At 35.7% G+C, this 18,342-nt stretch overlaps 2 protein-coding genes across 2 annotated transcripts in view; one reads left to right on the forward strand and one right to left on the reverse strand.

The window, feature by feature from the left end:
* The window catches only part of LOC106713966 (neurobeachin), a 327,564-nt gene that overhangs the window by 67,082 nt on the left and 242,140 nt on the right, over positions 1–18,342 (reverse strand). The window lies entirely within an intron of this gene.
* On the forward strand, positions 6,064–7,363 carry LOC106713970 (protein mab-21). Its single transcript, XM_014506879.2, has one exon. It carries the CDS (start codon positions 6,118–6,120, stop codon positions 7,213–7,215), a length of 1,098 nt encoding a protein of 365 aa, XP_014362365.1. The 5' UTR covers positions 6,064–6,117; the 3' UTR covers positions 7,216–7,363.

The following is an 18,342-nucleotide window of genomic DNA, read 5'->3' on the forward strand; positions in this document are numbered from 1 at the left end:
AAGAATGAAACAAAAAATAAACAATAGTTACCTCGAACTAGTCTATAAATTAACTCAACCATCCTCAGTTAAGCGAGCAACAAGCAGTTAGAGATAAGAGTCCGATTAACTTTAACGTCCGCCCTTGGGTTAAATACGGTTTACGACGGTGTGCGCAGGCTCCGCTCTTAACTGACGATTTAGATCCGCTGTTAACTGATAACGCTTGACTACCGGACGACGTATCAATGCTTAAATATTGTTACGGTTTCGGTTTACTTTGTAAGGGTGCTGAAGCAATGGTTTAGTTGAAATGGGAGTTGTTGTCTTTGATTGATGTATAAAGGTACACATTATAACGAGGCTTTTCTTACTACCGACACATAGCGAAAATTTAAAAAAACTTCTGTACTTGTGTGCTGCTCACCACTTTCAACAATAGTTAAAAGTAGGAGTAGGTACCATTCTGTTGAATAAGATGTTCAAAAAGCGAGAGAAGTGTGTCAGGACTTTGCCAAATGGAGGTCTGCGACTTCTGTCTACCCCTCTGAGTTAAGGGCGTGACGAACTATGGTGTTGTATTTTGTTAAATTCAGATAAATGCTAAACAAATTTGTAAATTGTTCCGAGTAAAATTGTAGTTTATATGAACGATGTAGCCCAGTCTTTCCAGCATGTACATGTACATCCACTATGCAGTCCAGTGGATATTTAAATAATGCCAAATACAACTAACTATTGTATAAAAGCGCAACGAACAAAGAGGTCCGTATCGCTTATCTGAGATCTGCGTAATAATTAAGATCCCCGACGTCTCAATCCCGGCTTCCAATTACTGGCGGAATGAACCAAAATAATTATTATAAAGAAAAACTCGATTGTTACAACCCTATTGCAAATATTAACTTATTATAAGACAAACGATATTCAACTCTACTGTGATGCGTTTGAGTATAAATTTGTCTGTCGCTTGTAGGTATCTTGTGGCGTTTAGTTCCTGAAGGGTACTTAATGGGCGGAGCGTCACCCCTACCACGTTTGGATGCAGAAGGTGGGGCTATTGTCATTTGTGAATCAGCAGTGGGGGATGACGGATGTGTATTCAGTGAGCGTTCGGGATCTTAGCGAATCGTTACCAACTCAAATAGACTTTAGTCTGTGTGGTCGCGGACTTTACAGTCGTGTCACGATGTTAATTATGTTAACCAGTTAAATCGTTAGTTCCGTTTGTAATTGCCAGAGCTCGCTAGACATTTGTATGATCAATGTGTCTGTCTGATTTATGCGAAACGTCTATTTAATGTCGATTAGTATTAGCAGAGATATCGCGTAAATAAATGCAGTTCTCTATTAATTTATATTAAACCTAAATATAAAGTTGTGTTGATAGTTAAAATGATCTCTGTGATAGACTAGATTAGATAAATCTACTCTTCAACTTCTTTACAAAATATGTTTTCATATAGTCTAACATTTTGTTTTACTTTAACGTATTTTCCCAAATGTGTTCCTTTTTCCTTATTCTGTTACATATTTAAGTGCGATTTTCTAATTGACAACTTGAAAAGCGAGTGTAGAAAGAAGAGGAGAATTTAGTAGGTTTAATTCACATCAGGTGTCTTTAATGAAACCAAATACATATTCCTGTCTACATTAGCCGAAATTTAATCTCTTTCCTGAAAAGTAAATGTTTAAATAAAAAACTTTCATGTAAAATTAAGTCAAATTTACCATTTAAAGAACCCACGCACCTAAAAGAAATAAAACTATTTAGAACCCCAAATTGATACTAACAAGAAGGTAATGAAGTAGAGTATTTATTACAACATGAGTAGACATTCGACAGGCGTGGTCTCTAGACACAGGAGTGACAGGCCGATATGTTACAACTGATACGTGACAGGCTAAGATGTTACGAGTGGTACGTGACAGGCTGAGAGCGTTGGGATTCACTAATAAAGTCTGAACCGATGAGTTTCGAATACGTGATTTAATTACTATTTTGCATTAAATTCGTGTCGTGTTTAATTATTTTTTGGTATTGACTGAGAACTTTGTTGTTCTATTCTGAGACAGACTTTCTTAGATCTTTGCCAAATTTCACCGAGATTTGTTAAGCCATTCCGGAGATACCTTCATCATCCACCCATCTATACACCCATCTAAACTTTCGCATTTATATTATTAGTAAGAATAAAAAATGAAATAGGCGACATCTACAAACACGAATTATTTTTGAGTAAATTAGGTCAAGTTATTTATTTTGTTACAAAAATAGTTCGCACAAGTCTTTATTTCTTGGGTAGGTATAAATTATATGAAAATATGTCGAATCATATAAATCTGGATAATTTCCAGCAAGTTATATTATAATATATTTACATAATGATCTATATTAATGTTAGAAACATTCAACTCAATCTGCTACACTCATTAAAGCTTACGCATTATATATTGTTACTAAAAGCTGGTGACATTTCGATGTAAATAATTGATAATATTAATTGGTCGAGTTATTTTAATTTTATTTATCCAACATAGTTCGTAGGATGATAAAAAGATATTAAGATTGTCATAACATAGATGAACATATAAAGTTACAAGTTAATTTTATCATAATTTTTTTTTTCGTCTTGTCTTAAACTTTTTGTGTGTATTCAAGCACTTGGTGTATATTTTTCAGTGTAATTAAAACGCAAGCTACATAAGAAAAGATAAATCAAATTTAACTTATCATTAAGTTATATTTATATTATTTGGAACTATAAATATTTGAATCGGTTCATTAGTTCTTTAATTTACACTAATTAAAAAAAATACTAAACATACGAAATAAACAAATCTTACTAGTCTTATTTTTTACACGGCGAATGTTTGGATAGATGGATGGATGTTTGTTTGAAGGAAAAACACATAGGATACTTATTAATTTTTTGTTAATTTAAGGTGGACGGAGTCGCGGGCGACAGCTAGTATTAAAATAAAGAACGATTAACTCTTCGCAGACTAAATGTCGGATGTGTCACAGACATCGGACAATGTCAATTATCACTGAAGCAGTCAGACAAAATGACAAGGAGAGCGATGCATATTTCTGTACTCATCATGAGAGAAAGATCAACGGATATGACATACTGAATGTTATCGATAGAGTTGTACCAAAGATATATGGAATTATTTAATTATGAAATATTAAAAGTAAAGCTTTTGGATTTTATTTGTGGATAAGAAAAAGTAGCAATGGTTTTGTTTTTAATCTTGGCTCTGAAATTACTAAATAGATGTTTATGACTTTAAAGTGGAATGGGATTTATTGAAAACTATGATTATTAAATCATCCTTTTGCTGAAATTAATTGTTTTGTGCTTCGGCCATTAATAGACGATCGTCGTTTTAATAAATAACATAAAACGAATGAGACGTATTAACTTTTTTAGGACGCTTTTAAATACTTTATTATATAAATAGGCAATAGCACTTTTGTCATAAAATTTTATTTACTTCCCTAAACTTGTATTTAAATAATAATATGCTACACCGAAACGATGTTAATATTTCATAGAACAATACGCAAGGGGTAGGTAGTGGGAGAGGCTGGCGCGGACGTCCGGCGGAAGTGGGCGGGGCGTAACGCCGCCATTTTGCGCGCGTCGCGCCTGCGCGGACACGTCAAAGGGATGGGGTATAAACGTGGGAGAGAGCTTTTTGTTATAAAAAACGAGAATTTATTCGTACGCTGCACGAATTTCTTCGTATCTCTCGGGATTTGGGGATAAGAATTTATTATTGTGAATGAAGGGATAGCAGTGAACTTTCCTCTAAGGCAAAGTAAACGAATTTTATAGTAAAATTATTTACAATCTAGACTAGATATTACTTTTGTTTCTGTTTATTTTTAGTTACACCTTTAAGAAAATAACCTGGTAGAAATTAATATTTTTTTTTTTTTTTATAAGAGAAGGGGGCAAACGAGCGGCGCGAACACCGAAGTGATCATCGACGCCCATGGACATCCGCAACACTACGAGAATTGCAGATGCGTTGCCGGCCTTTAAGAAAGAGATATGCTCGCTTCTTGAAGGACCCTAAGTCGTAGTGGAATAACGAATATGTAACAAATTTCACGAATTTTTTTTGTGGAGGAACTAAGTCGGAATTGGGAATGCGAATTTTGTACTTTGCGAAATAACTATTAACTTCAAAATACTATTACAGGCATAAAAGTTTCATTTACGTATGCTGTACCAGTCCTAAAAAATCGTTATTAACAAACAACATTAATAGGTAGGTTTAATTTCTTAATTAACCGAATGTTAATCAGATGATGTCTCCCTGTGTACCAGGCGAGCATGGCGGTGCGACAGGCGCGCATAAATCACGCCGCGCCGACCCATCCATCACGCGCCTGCCGACTATCAATCGAATGAACCGAAATAGTATCTACGCGGTGATGTGTCCCTAGTGATGTGCATTTGATCGCACATATCTTATAACTTCCGTTTTGGTACAACTGGTTAATAAACTGAAAAGAAACTGTTACCTACTTACAATCTGTTAACTAAATTATTAACATTTTTACATCACTATAAAGTTAACAGCTTATCTTCTATACAAGCGATTAACGACAATTCACGAATGTGTTTCGTAAAGTAAAAAAAAAAACATTCCGTTCTATATGTGGAACCGTGATGAAAATATAACATCGAGACGCCTTTGATCTCACCGGTGAATGGAGATTTGATTTATATCGGACAATAGCTTTATATATAAATAGTTTTTTTTTGTTACAATGAATAAACCAGCGCTTTTATCAATGTTTGAAAATTATTGAAGTTATTCTTTAGATGCATTGAAATGGATGGGAGTGATTTTCTCGTATGTTCAAAATGGCGCATGTGGAGTTAGAAGGTAGGTACTATTATTATTTTAGTTTATCTTTGCTATAGCAAAGATAAAAGATATCACAAACTCGTGTTTTATCTACGAAAACATTTTTTTAATTATAAGGTGGCAAATGAGAAAACAGCTAAATTTGCCTAAATTGTGAAGCGACCGCCTACCTTTATTCAGCGGATGAAAGCACAGTAAGAGGTATTTTTTCCTTTCCTATGCCTACGTCGAATTCCCTTCTCTTCCCTATTATTTCCTTATAAGAAAAGGGTGGGTGTGGAACGTGGATTAAAATTAGGAATCCGGCACGCGCTCTCATCAGTCGAAACGCGGAATTGCTTCCACTTCACGTCTGTCATCTATGTGGTCTTGGTATTTCATCAGATGAGCCGCCCTATTCCTACACCCAACATATCATGTTGTTGCGGGATCTACCACTGTTAAAATCAAGTCACATAATACAAGTTTTGTAAGTAACTATAAGATTACAATATTGTAGCGATTTATTTTATAAAAAAACCAGAGAAGAGCAATAAAATGAGTATGTTCTGTTACATTGTTGCTGGTTGTATAAAAACTATAAAAAGTCAATTGGTGATATTGTTTGTAATTTGATTGGTCAATAAGACGATATCGTCGAACATTTGATATTAAATCGACGTAAGAAAACAACATAAACATACATATCGCAGTTAACTACAAACGTTTCAATCGAACTGCTCTTTATGAACACCTCAGCGATAAAACTCAGCGATCACGATAAAAAGCGTACGCGGAAGGCGATTTAAAATGTAAAGTCGATGTGAACAGCCGCAAGGCAAAGCAAGACATGGGGCCGTAAGACAAGTTATGACGAGCCGTGAACTGTGATTGAATTAGTCAACGCGATTAATGACCGCGTACCGTCGGACAAAAAATGTCGTCGTTAATAGAGCCGGGCTTGTTAACGCTACCGAATTAACGACGGTCGCTATCGCGCGCTTGCAACACCTCCGATATACCTACCTCCGCGGGGCGGAGCGGCCGCGATCGATATCGAGCGGCCGACCGCAGACGTCTCGCTCCCGCAGCGGGCCCGCGTTACGACTGACGGGGAGGAGGCACGCCCCTCGCAGCGAGAGCCCGGGCCCCCGGCGACGCCCCCGGCCGCCCGGCCGCCCGGCGCGCCGCGCTCCGCGGACAGTGTGTCGCGCGCGTGCGTCCCGAGAGCGCGCCGTGCCATGCGCCGCCCGTAGCTTTACCGCCACCATGCTCGTGCCCCCCGAGATGATGGCGGCCCAGTCCAAGCTCGTCTACCAGATGAATAAATACTACAATGAGCGGGTCGCCAACCGCAAGGCCCAGATCGCCAAGACGATCCACGAGGTGTGCCGTATCGTGCAGGACGTGCTCAAGGAGGTGGAGCTGCAGGAGCCGCGATTCATCTCCTCGTTGACCGACTACAACGGCCGCTTCGACGGTCTAGAGGTCGTATCGCCGCACGAATTCGAGATCGTCATCTATCTCAATCAGATGGGCGTGCTCAATTTCGTGGACGATGGCTCGCTGCCGGGCTGCGCCGTGCTCAAGCTGAGCGACGGCCGCAAGCGCTCCATGTCGCTGTGGGTAGAGTTCATCACCGCCTCGGGCTACTTGTCTGCGCGCAAGATCCGCTCGCGCTTCCAGACGCTGGTGGCGCAGGCTTGCGACAAATGCTCGTATCGCGACTGCGTCAAGATGATCGCCGAGACGACCGAGGTGAAGCTGCGCATCCGCGAGCGGTACATTGTGCAGATAACGCCGGCATTTAAATGCGCGGGGCTGTGGCCGCGCTCAGCGGCGCACTGGCCGCTGCCCGCCATCCCCTGGCCACACCCCAACATCGTGGCTGAGGTGAAGACTGAGGGCTTTGACCTATTGTCCAAGGAATGCCTCGCGCTTCAGGGCAAGAACTCCGCCATGGAGGGGGACGCGTGGGTGCTGAGCTTCTTCGAGGCCGAGAACCGACTGCTACAAGGTGGCTGCCGGCGCAAGTGTCTCAGCGTCCTCAAGACGATCCGCGATAGGCACCTCGACCTGCCCGGCAACCCGGTCACCTGCTACCACATGAAGACGCTGTTGCTGTACGAGTGCGAAAAGCACCCGCGCGAGCACGAGTGGGACGAGGGCGCGCTGGGCGACCGCATCAACGGTATTTTCCTGCAGCTGATATCGTCGTTGCAGTGTCGCCGCTGCCCGCACTACTTCCTGCCGCACGTCGACCTCTTCAAGGGCAAGTCGCCGACGGCGCTCGAGAACGCCGCCAAGCAGGTGTGGCGGCTCACGCGCGAGATGCTTACCAACTCCAGGGCGTTTGAAAAGCTGTGAACGAGCGCGCTCTATTCCTACAGTTAGTTCTAAGTGGAGTGAGTGAACTAGTGATTACCGAGTATATTATTCGCTCTCGAGTCATTTATTTAGTATTTGCGCGATGCGGTAGTGCGGTAGTGCGGTAGTGCGGTAGTGCGGTAGTGCGGTAGTGCGGTAGTGCGGTAGTGCGGTCGTGGGGCCGCGCGGTGCGGCGACCGCCGGCGTGTGCGGTTGGCCCGGACTGACTGTAAGTACAGATGTGATGTACTACCCGACTAGTTACATCTTGGATATGATTTGTGATATAATGTAAATAATTTACTTGTATAATTTTAGTGATATTTAATTATTTGAAAATATTAAAAAGTATCGTGTATTTATTTGACTGAGACATTTTAAAGTAGGCTTACGTATTGATATTATAATAAACATATTGAAAATTAATCACATCTTTGATTTCTGTAAACAAATTATCCCGAACAAACGAGTTCAACGACCAATACAGCAAATGTAGCCAACGAGAAGCCGTCACACACATGATCACTCTTTTCCATATAATTTCAACACAAATATTAAGTCGTATAATTATTTACTATTCGTTATAAATTATTATTCATAAATTATTAACACTCATTACTCATGTCTATTTCAATGTTCATAACACTGAGGGAATAATTTCTGAGAAGTTATATGTTATTTATTTATTGAAAAAATTATTATTAGGTACCTACCACGTTATATCTTAGAAAGCTTGTAGTAAATCAACAAATAAATATAGCAAATTAGTTTTTATTTTTAACAAACATTTCCGATTCAAAAAATTACTAGATGAAAACTTTATCAGTTTTAAAACTCGTCGTGCAATTTAATAAGTATTCACTTAACATACAAAATTTAGGCCAAAATTCATACGCGGAATAAATTACTATGCGATTTCATTCGACAAGAGTTTCCCGAGCGCGTAAGAATCGGTTACAGTTTTTACAAAGTTTTTATATAAATAAATAAACATATCATGTCAGCCAAATATCAGCATCAGCTGTCAAAAGTGTGTTATTCAATTTAGAATTTAGAATAACTCTATTTAAACAAATAAAAAATCATCAAATTCGTTAATTTTTTTTTACAATAATCATTGAAATAAACCATAGGTAACTATAATGTGTAGAATTACATAATGATTGATTGTCATAATTAAATGAGATTCATTATTCATGAAACATTATTCAAAATTTTACATCAAAAAAGATAAATATTAACTTTATATCAACAAGTAAAAGGTTTAAATTCTAATGAGATAGTTATACTGATAGTAAGATAACTAGTTAAGTTTTTCCAAATTTGGTATAATTCTTAATCGTTTTTAAAAATCGAATGCTTTTAAAAATCTTTGCACAACACTACATTAGGCCTTTCTGTGGGCGCGGATGCCAACACGACTAAATTAAATAGTTACCAATAAATTAATAACACTTTAGCAACTAAATATAATTTTAAACACTTTTATAAGTCTACTACCTTTTTATATAAGTAAATCACGATTAAATATTAATAATGTCAAACAATGCAGTACTAATAGTTGTCCGTAACTTTGCGTGACATTTGACAATTTGGTCACATAAATGTTAACCCAATATGCAAATAACCCGTATGTTATGTGAATTAAATTTAGAGCATAAAGTACATTCTAATAATAGTTTAACTTAAACGGATATAGTAAATGTGAATCTTAAAATCGGAATACAGGGAAAAACAGCGCATTCAAAAATAGACACTGAATTTTGAGGCATCCGTATTGTGGTTGAAGGATTATATTTATTGGAACGAAGGTCCCTATCGCGCGTTGTGAAAGGGGGCTAGACGGAAAAATTCTTACGAATAGTTGTCACGACACTTTTTGCTATATCACCATGGCAACGACGTGACAATATATAACAAAAATTCATAGAAATAAAATGTGCTTCTTGTGCAGACTTAAGTTATTTATGCTTAGAATAAACATTGGTTCCTTCACTAATTAATTGAAAGGAACTTCGTTCCATCCGGGTGTCCCTTGACACCTCTCAAGTTTTTTTTTATTTTCAAATGTATCCATAATAAATACACCCATAAAAAGCCTTTGTTTATTTTAAGAAAGTTATATGAGATGGCCATATAGATCGACGGTAAAAACCCACGATAGTAAAAGGGATACGATCACTCTCTCTCTCTCTCTGCCTAGCTCGTATCCCACATGATGGTGGGGTTGGCTTTCCTAATTAGTTTGTTCCAATTCGCTCTGTCCTGGACATCTTCATCTGAGACTTGGCACTCCCTTATGTCTTTTAACCATATTATATTACACTAGCAGTCGAGTAACGCGCGGAAAAAGCGGGTATAAAAAAAACTTAATAAGTTGTCTCTGTATTCTTCCAAAATATGTTCCATATCTGTGTCAAATTTCGTCAAGATACGTTGGGACTTTGCGGAGATACCTTCAAACAAACATCCATACATCTAAACTTTCGCATGGGTATATAAATATGCTAATAATATGGTAAATATAAAATCGGAAAACGTGAAGGGTAAAAACCTGTCACTGACTAATTCACAAGGAATTATATCGTATGTGAATAAATTGAAACAAAAGTTTAAAAACTTCTTGTTATGCTACGGATATAGTTCAATGCTAAAACATGTTAAAAGTTGTCTTTTATACGAATTTCATTACTGATTTTTAATTAGGATTTTACCATGTATTGTAAAGCCTAAGTTGTATATAAAATACAGTCAGCATAAACTTTTTAATAATGAACTAAGGCAAATGTAAGAAAACACGCACATAAACAAGGGATAGGGCAAATAAATGAGAGCTTTATAGCGCTGCCTACGTAGTGTCCGGTTACAACGATATTTTATAGTGCGTGCGTGTTGTGAGATAACATGGACTGGTATTAATGTAGAAGATATGTATGTGGGTAGTATTGGGTATTTCGGCCTACCGATACGCTACTGGTTCATAAGATATTAACCTTAAAAATGGTGTTTGATAATACGATGAACAGTGTAATTAATTTAAGCATTTCTAATCTTACTATAATCTTATTATCTATATATATAAAAGAAAGTCGTGTTAGTTACACTATTTATAACTCAACAACGGCTGAATCGATTTGACTGAAAATTGGTGGGCAGGTAGTTTAGAACCAGGAAACGGACATAGGATAATTTTTACCCCGTTTTCTATTTTTCATTCCGCGCGGACGGAGTCGCGGGTAAAAGATAGTATTATATAAATGCAAATGTTTAGATGGATGGATGTTTGTTTGTTTGAAGATATCTCCGAAAAGGCTGAACGGATTTTGATGAAATTTTGCACAGATGTAGAACATAGTCTAGAAGAACACATAGACTACTTATTAAGTTTTTTGTTAAATTAAAAGCTAATAAATATATAAAGTACAAGCACACGACTTCGTCTGCGTGGAATTAAAAAAAAATAGTAATAAATATTGTCTAAGTCATCCGGGGATAACATAGCTTTCAGAAAGCGAAAGTATTTTTCCAATCGATCCAGTAGTTTCGGAGCCTATAAAAGTACTGTTACGAAAAATAGATTCAATAAAGACAAGAACGGCCGACGGCTCTGAAATATGTAAGCGGTGATGATTTTAAACGAACTTTAATCTTTACTAAAATTAAATCATGGAAATTTAATAATTTTCTAATCTTCAAAATTTTGAAATCCTTAGAAATTTGGAAAGGAGAAATCATTGGTATAAATGACTACGAAATAAAGTATCACTTCAAATAAACAAACTTAATTAATATCAATTTGAAATCATATCACAAAGAAGTACAAAGTTTGTAGAAATAACAGTGCTTCATATCGACACGTACAATAATTGTATATTAATTGAAAATCGTGACCTGCATCTGAAATACAGTCGAAGATGTTTATTCCTTACCCATTTGGAAAACATTATCAATATATATACTAAGTTATAGCTCATATGGTGACAGTTTGCTTTGCGATATTCGATCCTCAGTGGTAATCGAATTAAATTCTTTGACTGTACATTGATGCTTGACTTATGTAGAGGTTATGAACCGAAGGCGCCACAGCTCGAGCATCACAGTGCATACTAATCGATATAAATAATAAACAAAACTTGTCACGCCGTCCATCATGATTGAGGAAAACATAAGGCACCGTTAGGTAATAAATCAGATTGTACTTTACTGCTGCATAATTTGTTTTATAAAAATGTTTTGGCTTACACTTGACTAATATTTGAATAAAAATAATAAAAGCTAGCGAAATTTCTTAGGCTTATTTAAAAGAAGAATGTACCTCGTTGGTAACACATTCGAAACTCGTTTGAATTTTAAGTGATGATGATGTTAAAGATTAAATGATTTTACAAAGTTAAAAAGAACAAAAAACATTAACAAATAGATAAAATACACAAAATATCGTGTTACATTTGCTAAGTTCTATTTACGCAACAAAAATACTACAAAAGTTTTAGATGTATATGATTTTTTGTCGTAAGAACATATTAGGCAATGAGATTTAAAAATTCACCAAACGGACTGTATATAAATCTCTTTGGAACGATTTACTGTGGACAAGAGTCGCGGCTATGGTCGCCTGGTATCTAAAAATGGTAGATAATGGTCAATTACTTACCTTAAAAGTTGAAAATAACTTTCAGTTTTACGATAAACTGCTTTAGAAATGATTTAATTTTTTTTTAAATAAAGTTGTCAATGAAACGGTTGTACATTTTTGAAGTGAAATAATTATTTTTTTTCCTTTATAATATTTTAATTTTGTATATTTTTAACGAATAAATATAAAAATTATTAGGTCTGATTTCGAAAATTCAATATAAGACTCTCCTATTCACCCGCGCGAAGCAAGGATGGTACAATTTATAAAACAAAGTCTCTTAATCGTGTCTTTTCACAACGCGAGTAATTTAAAAGAGTTGCAACAACGAATTTCGACTCAATCAACGAAAAGAGATACATAAGAAATGTTACTCTTTTCATTGGATGGATCAATATGTAAAAACTACTATACTTCTATCATTAGATGTGGCTATTTCAAAGTCATTTGCAACAGAAGCGTTAGTTTATCGTTTAAAAAAATTATCTTGCACATAAAAAACTTGACGCTAAACGTGAGAAACACAATGGTTACAAAAAAATATGATTTATAAATAAACATTTATAATTTTAAACGGTTCAAAGTATTGTTGCGTCGCGTTTGGACGTAGGACAACATGCCCGCCCATTCCAACCTCCTCATTATGACCGTTATTTGTGCTCTATTCAATAACTCATCGCCTGTCCACCCCATTTTATTATTTATACGTTTTCTTATAAATATAACACTCGAAGGCATTTTGTTAACAATAATTGATACTTCTAATAAACGACCTAAGTATTTATTTATTAAAATAAATTTTCAATCGCATCTGTTTGGATTATTTATGGATGTTTTCAATTTAATGATATATTATTAATGTTATTAATTTCTACTGTTCGTAGATAAGAAAATGATATAGCAAATTAAATGTTTTTGATAAAGAAAAAGCGTCAAGTCTGACAGAACGGAACCGTGGGATATAAACGTTTTTATGTACACTTACACTACGGGGTTTAATTCAGTTTTATATTAAATCTTACTAATATTATAAATGCGAATGTTTGGATGGATGGATGGATGTTTGTTTGAAGGTATTTCCAGAAGGGCTCAACGGATTTCGATGAAATTTGGCATAGATGTAGATCATAGTCTGGAAGAACACAAAGGCTACTTTTATGTTTTTTTTTTAATTCCACGCGGACGGAATCGCGGGCGACAGCCAGTATTAATATATAGGCAAACATATGTAGTAAAGTTATTCTTTGATATGCAGTATTAGACACACTTTTAACAAATTGTAACAAAACCAAACATTTTATTCTTTCAATTAGTGTCCAAACAAAGTCTATCTTTCTAATATTAAGTAAGATTTAAGTTGAATAAATATCTGCACAAGAGCTTTGTCATTGTCACTGAAATATAGTGAAAAATAATGTTTTTATACAAGTATGTTGCAGTGTAAACGTAAGCTAACATAAACACCTAATATGTCCAACATTAGGTGTCTCTTATCTATATAGTGAGGCGGTGTCACAGCCACGATTTTGTTATCTTAATGTCTTGCAATTCACTAATTTTATTCACATTTTATGTTTATCTGTATAGATATTGAACGCCGGATACTTTATTGATGAATTTAATGTTAAAATAAACACGCAATGTATGTTAAATTGTAGTGGACATTAAAAAAACTATGAATATGATTTAAGAAAAATATGACAAAAATGGAAAAAAATCGTTATTTTTTAAATAAATAGATAATGTCATAAAATGTATGTATCAAATGAGGGCTCAAATAAACAGTCAAATCCGAATAAGCTAGAAAAATATCGCTTTCCTGGACTCTAACTTACGCAGGTTCGACTGTATATATTTTTGTACTGTGTAAGAACATCTTTTACCTTGTTTTAATCCGTCTCATAAACAAAAACAAATTTTACATAAATATAAATACTAGAATAGAATAATCATAACTAAACACGAATTGTAAAATCGGCGATACTAAACTTAAAATGTAAATATAACAATTTGTTTTGTAATTATGTAAACTGTTAGAAAGGTCAGCTACCGTGGGACGTACAAAAGCTATTTGATGCAAATTTACCGACCAATACAACTTCAATGGCCTTAGAACATAATCAATATGGTAAACAGAGATGGGACTTGGACGCCCGCGGCGACATCTTGTGGCCGGTTTGTCTACGGAGTTATGATTGAATTCCTAAAGTATGGTAAGTATTAGATAGGATTCTTTAGGTAAAAACTAAAATAAGTTTGTTTGAATGTGCGTAGTGAAAATAAAATATGAGAAATTATTACTGTAAATTTAATTTGAAAGATTTTATTTCGTTATTGAACTAATCTATATATATAAAAGAAAGTCGTGTTAGTTACACTATTTATAACTCAAGAACGGCTGAATCGATTTGACTGAAAATTGGTGGACAGGTAGCTTAGAACCAGGAAACGGACATAGGATAATTTTTACCCCGTTTTCTATTTCTTATTCCGCGCGGACGGAGTCGCGGGTAAAAGCTAGTCATTGTATAAAGAATGGTTCTTGTTCCAAAATTAAACCGTGTACCGTCTATTAAATGACAATAGTACAAGTGATTGTAACAAAATAAATAGCACTTGTAATACATCAAGTGCGACATCTCGTGTCAAGAAACATCAACGTAGACATGCGAGAAGTGATATACAATTGTAACAGAACTTCAAGACAATTTCCCACCGGTGCGTAATGCAAGAGAAACTACCAAGGAAACATACTAAGAATCTAATAGTTTTAGACAGCTTTTTCACTAGCGCTACTAGCCGTCTTTCAACTTTGTAATGTGTGTAATAAATACACTAAGTATTGTGTAGCCTTTGCATAATTCCGCAATGTAATTTACCCCTGTTTCCATCCAAATCCATTGAGTCTTTCAGGTTTTATGTAGTAACAAATATCTATATATCCATCCATGCAAATGTTCGCATTTATAAGATTTGTTAAATTTGATTTCCACCGGCGCAGTCACGATTGTGAAGTGAATAGTAAAATGGCGGATTAGCGGTTTGTCTCTTAGTGCAAATGTGGTCTAGAATCAATATAAATTCACATGAAAACTGCGCGGTGGTAACCGTCGCGCAGTAACGAATGCTCTTGCGCGTCCGAAGCGACAAATTTCAAAGTAATTCGTATAATATTACAATTTGCCGGATGAATTATTCAATATGGCGACCCGGAGCGATCTTTATTCGATTATATCGAAATTTACATACGAACATAATGCGCCTTGTAACCTGCTGTACAGTACATTAAGTTTGTAGGCGCCCTAACGCGAATATAGAATTTCCTATTCACTAACTACTGCCTATCCAATTCTCTTGAACTATTATAGAGTAAATAACGCTGTATTTAACATTTGCATGTTCAGAGTTGTTTTCTAATTACGCTACGATCGGCAGAAAGTAGTTTAAAGCATTTACATTTAGTTAAAGTTTACTGAACAAAGCTGGCCTATTGTTGGTATGAAATAATCTATATATATAAAAGAAAATCGTGTTAGTTACACTATTTATAACTCAAGAACGGCTGAATCGATTTGACTGAAAATTGGTGGGCAGGCAGCTTAGAACCAGGAAACAGACATAGGATAATTTTTACCCCGTTATCTATTTTTTATTGCGCGCGGACGGAGTCGCGGGTAAAAGCTAGTATTCGATAAAAAGAAGGTAATGCTATTGGTTATTTAAGATGCAAAAGTAAATATCGCAGTAGGTTATTTGTTCATTTGAAATACAACAGTAGAAGATTATAGACTTTTGTTTAATTGTGAAAAAGGAGACTTTTTATATGAGAAAATTTTATCGTACAATATTATGTAGTATAGAAACATGCATAAAACATATTACTATAATTAAAATACATGTAATTTATAAAAGAAGCACTGTTTCCTTATTTAGTAAACATTACTTGATTTATAGACTAACATTTATATTTGTTCCGGTGGACATAAGTAAAACTAAATTATGACAGCACACTAGCGCCCCTCTGTCAATGTCAAAAAAGTGTCACAAGATCATTTGCGTACTAGTAGCTGTCATATGATTTTTTTCTTTTCTGATATTTTCTATGTCCATGTAGGTTTTACATATTTTCTGACAGCACTAATCGCGACAGCAGCGCCTCTCATCGGGACAGATACACTTGTTTAACTATAATCTCGTTAAATATATTGAAAACTTGTAATGAAGTTACCTGAATACTGTTTAGACTATGTTCCCTTCCCACCCTTTTTTATAAGGAAAGGTTGGGAAAGGGGAAGAGGATTTGACGGTGGAGGGGACACTAGGAAGAGGATATATCCTCGATTAGAGGTAGAAAACGCATCTGCAATTGCGGATGTCTATGTGCAGCGGTCGCTTCGCTGTTTAGGCGAACTCAGGTGACCGCTTGCTCGTTTGCCAGCTTATGATATAAAAAAACCATATTTAAAATGTTTGATGTCAAATTCAGCATGAGACAGTGACTTTAATACTAAAGACGTCAGTGGTCTTGACGTCTAGGCTACAACCTCGAGACCTATCTACTTTAGTGCTCAGTTATTGTATTACAAATACTAGAATACATTTAAATGTCTAGACAGACGAATTTTAAACTGAATAACATAGAAAAATTGTAACGATGAATAAATACAATGGGATATAAATAGAAAAGTTTTATCAAAATAGGGAATTTTGTGGAAACATTAGCAACAATGTTTCGTTCTATCCCTTTCCACTGTATTATGTAAGACAAGTACAATAGATATTATCTTTTACTTAGTATCTTTAGCTTACTTACTTCAATAATAGAAATATTCAATAAAGTTTAAGTAAGGTCAACGCCTTAACTGATGTGACGATAAAGTTTAAGAACTTATTAATTTAGTTTGAAAAAGGAATGCGTGCTTTTATAAATGGAATTAGTAAGTACTAAAGCCAGTCTAGTCAACATGGAAGTTGTTCGAAGTAAGAAATCGCAATAAAATCATACCTAATACCTTCAAACATAAAATAGTGTAGAAATAAACTGCAACAGATGTAGTTAATGCTTGCAACATTGTGATGTTTTATCATAATGTTTTTTAAATATTAAGTTAAACCATAAACGGCCTAATGATTGGGCAAATAAACTTTTTAATTAACTTGGGAATTTGATTAATTTTAAGTTTCCTTTTCAGATAAAATTGTTGTAGGACAATCTTACTGTGCCTTGCTTATGCCAGTGCAGTAAGAGAGTAGAGCTCAAACAATGTAAAAACTATCTAGAGCCAGTGAGCAAAAACAGTCCATACTAAGCCAGCGGTACAGTCTTACTGTACTGGCATAATGTAAAGGCACTATGCGAATCTTTAGCTGGACCCTTGATGTTTGGTACCACTTAAATACACAATTTCATCAGGATCCGAACAAAATTTGGGAAAAAAAGAAAGAACATAGTTTCGTATAGCGTAGAGGCTGCTTTTGAGCGTAAAAAAATGAACGATTCCTGTGGGATAGACATAAGTTGTTTATCTGTGGAGTTTCACTGCTTATTAACGGACCTGAATAAAATTTGGTTGGTCTAGAATATATGTAGAGGATATTTTTAAAATCAAATTATATGAAAAGTTGGAAATATTATAGAGCATAACATTTTGCTATTCATTCGCAACGTAACAAAACACCGGCAGAGCGAACTAGTTTAATATTAAATAATTCAGTGGGAGCGTACGTCCGTGCGGCTGGTCGGCTAATGCGTTACGACGGATTGCTGTGGGGCGGCACTGACAGCGGTTGAGCCGAGCGGAGCGGAGAGCGAATTGGTAAGTACAGAGGAATCTATGAAGGAATTTGAAATATCAAACTCGTTGTCATAAAATTAACATTAATAGGACATTGAAATAAAACCACTGTAAATCCCGATGTTAAGATCACGGAAAATTATGACACGCTGATAGAGCAGATTAATAAGCACCGCTCAGAAATTTAAGAAGTGTTTTTCGATTAAAGGATAAATGTACCAAATGTCATTAACATTTTATGTTGTTAATAATTAATTAGAAAAATAAGAGAACAGTACGTCTGTTTGTTACATATACATTTGTATTATTTTATGCCCCGCTCGCAGTGGCGCCCCGCGCGGTGTAACCGTGTGTAAACAATGAATTTTTAGTAAAAACGTCGTGGCCTTTATAAAACCGTCAGAGTGCATTGTGTGTGAAGGATAATATTTGATCTAGGATACAAAAACGCGTATTATGTTGCCGTAATTGACGTAACAACGGCCGATATGAGCTCGTTATTATAATTTACACGAGTGAATGACTTTGAGGTTACAAAGGGAACGCTTCGAGCCGATGTACAACTTGCTCTAACTACATGCAGATTATACATTGCGGCTTTCTTAGCTAACGTTTGTCTGCAAAAAAATTATAGAAAAACGTTCACGCCTTTCATCACACCTGAGTAGGTTTTCCGTTTAAACTTTAAAACAATAT

The sequence above is a fragment of the Papilio machaon genome, chromosome 22, assembly GCF_912999745.1.
Source record: "Papilio machaon chromosome 22, ilPapMach1.1, whole genome shotgun sequence".
NCBI lineage: Eukaryota > Metazoa > Arthropoda > Insecta > Lepidoptera > Papilionidae > Papilio > Papilio machaon.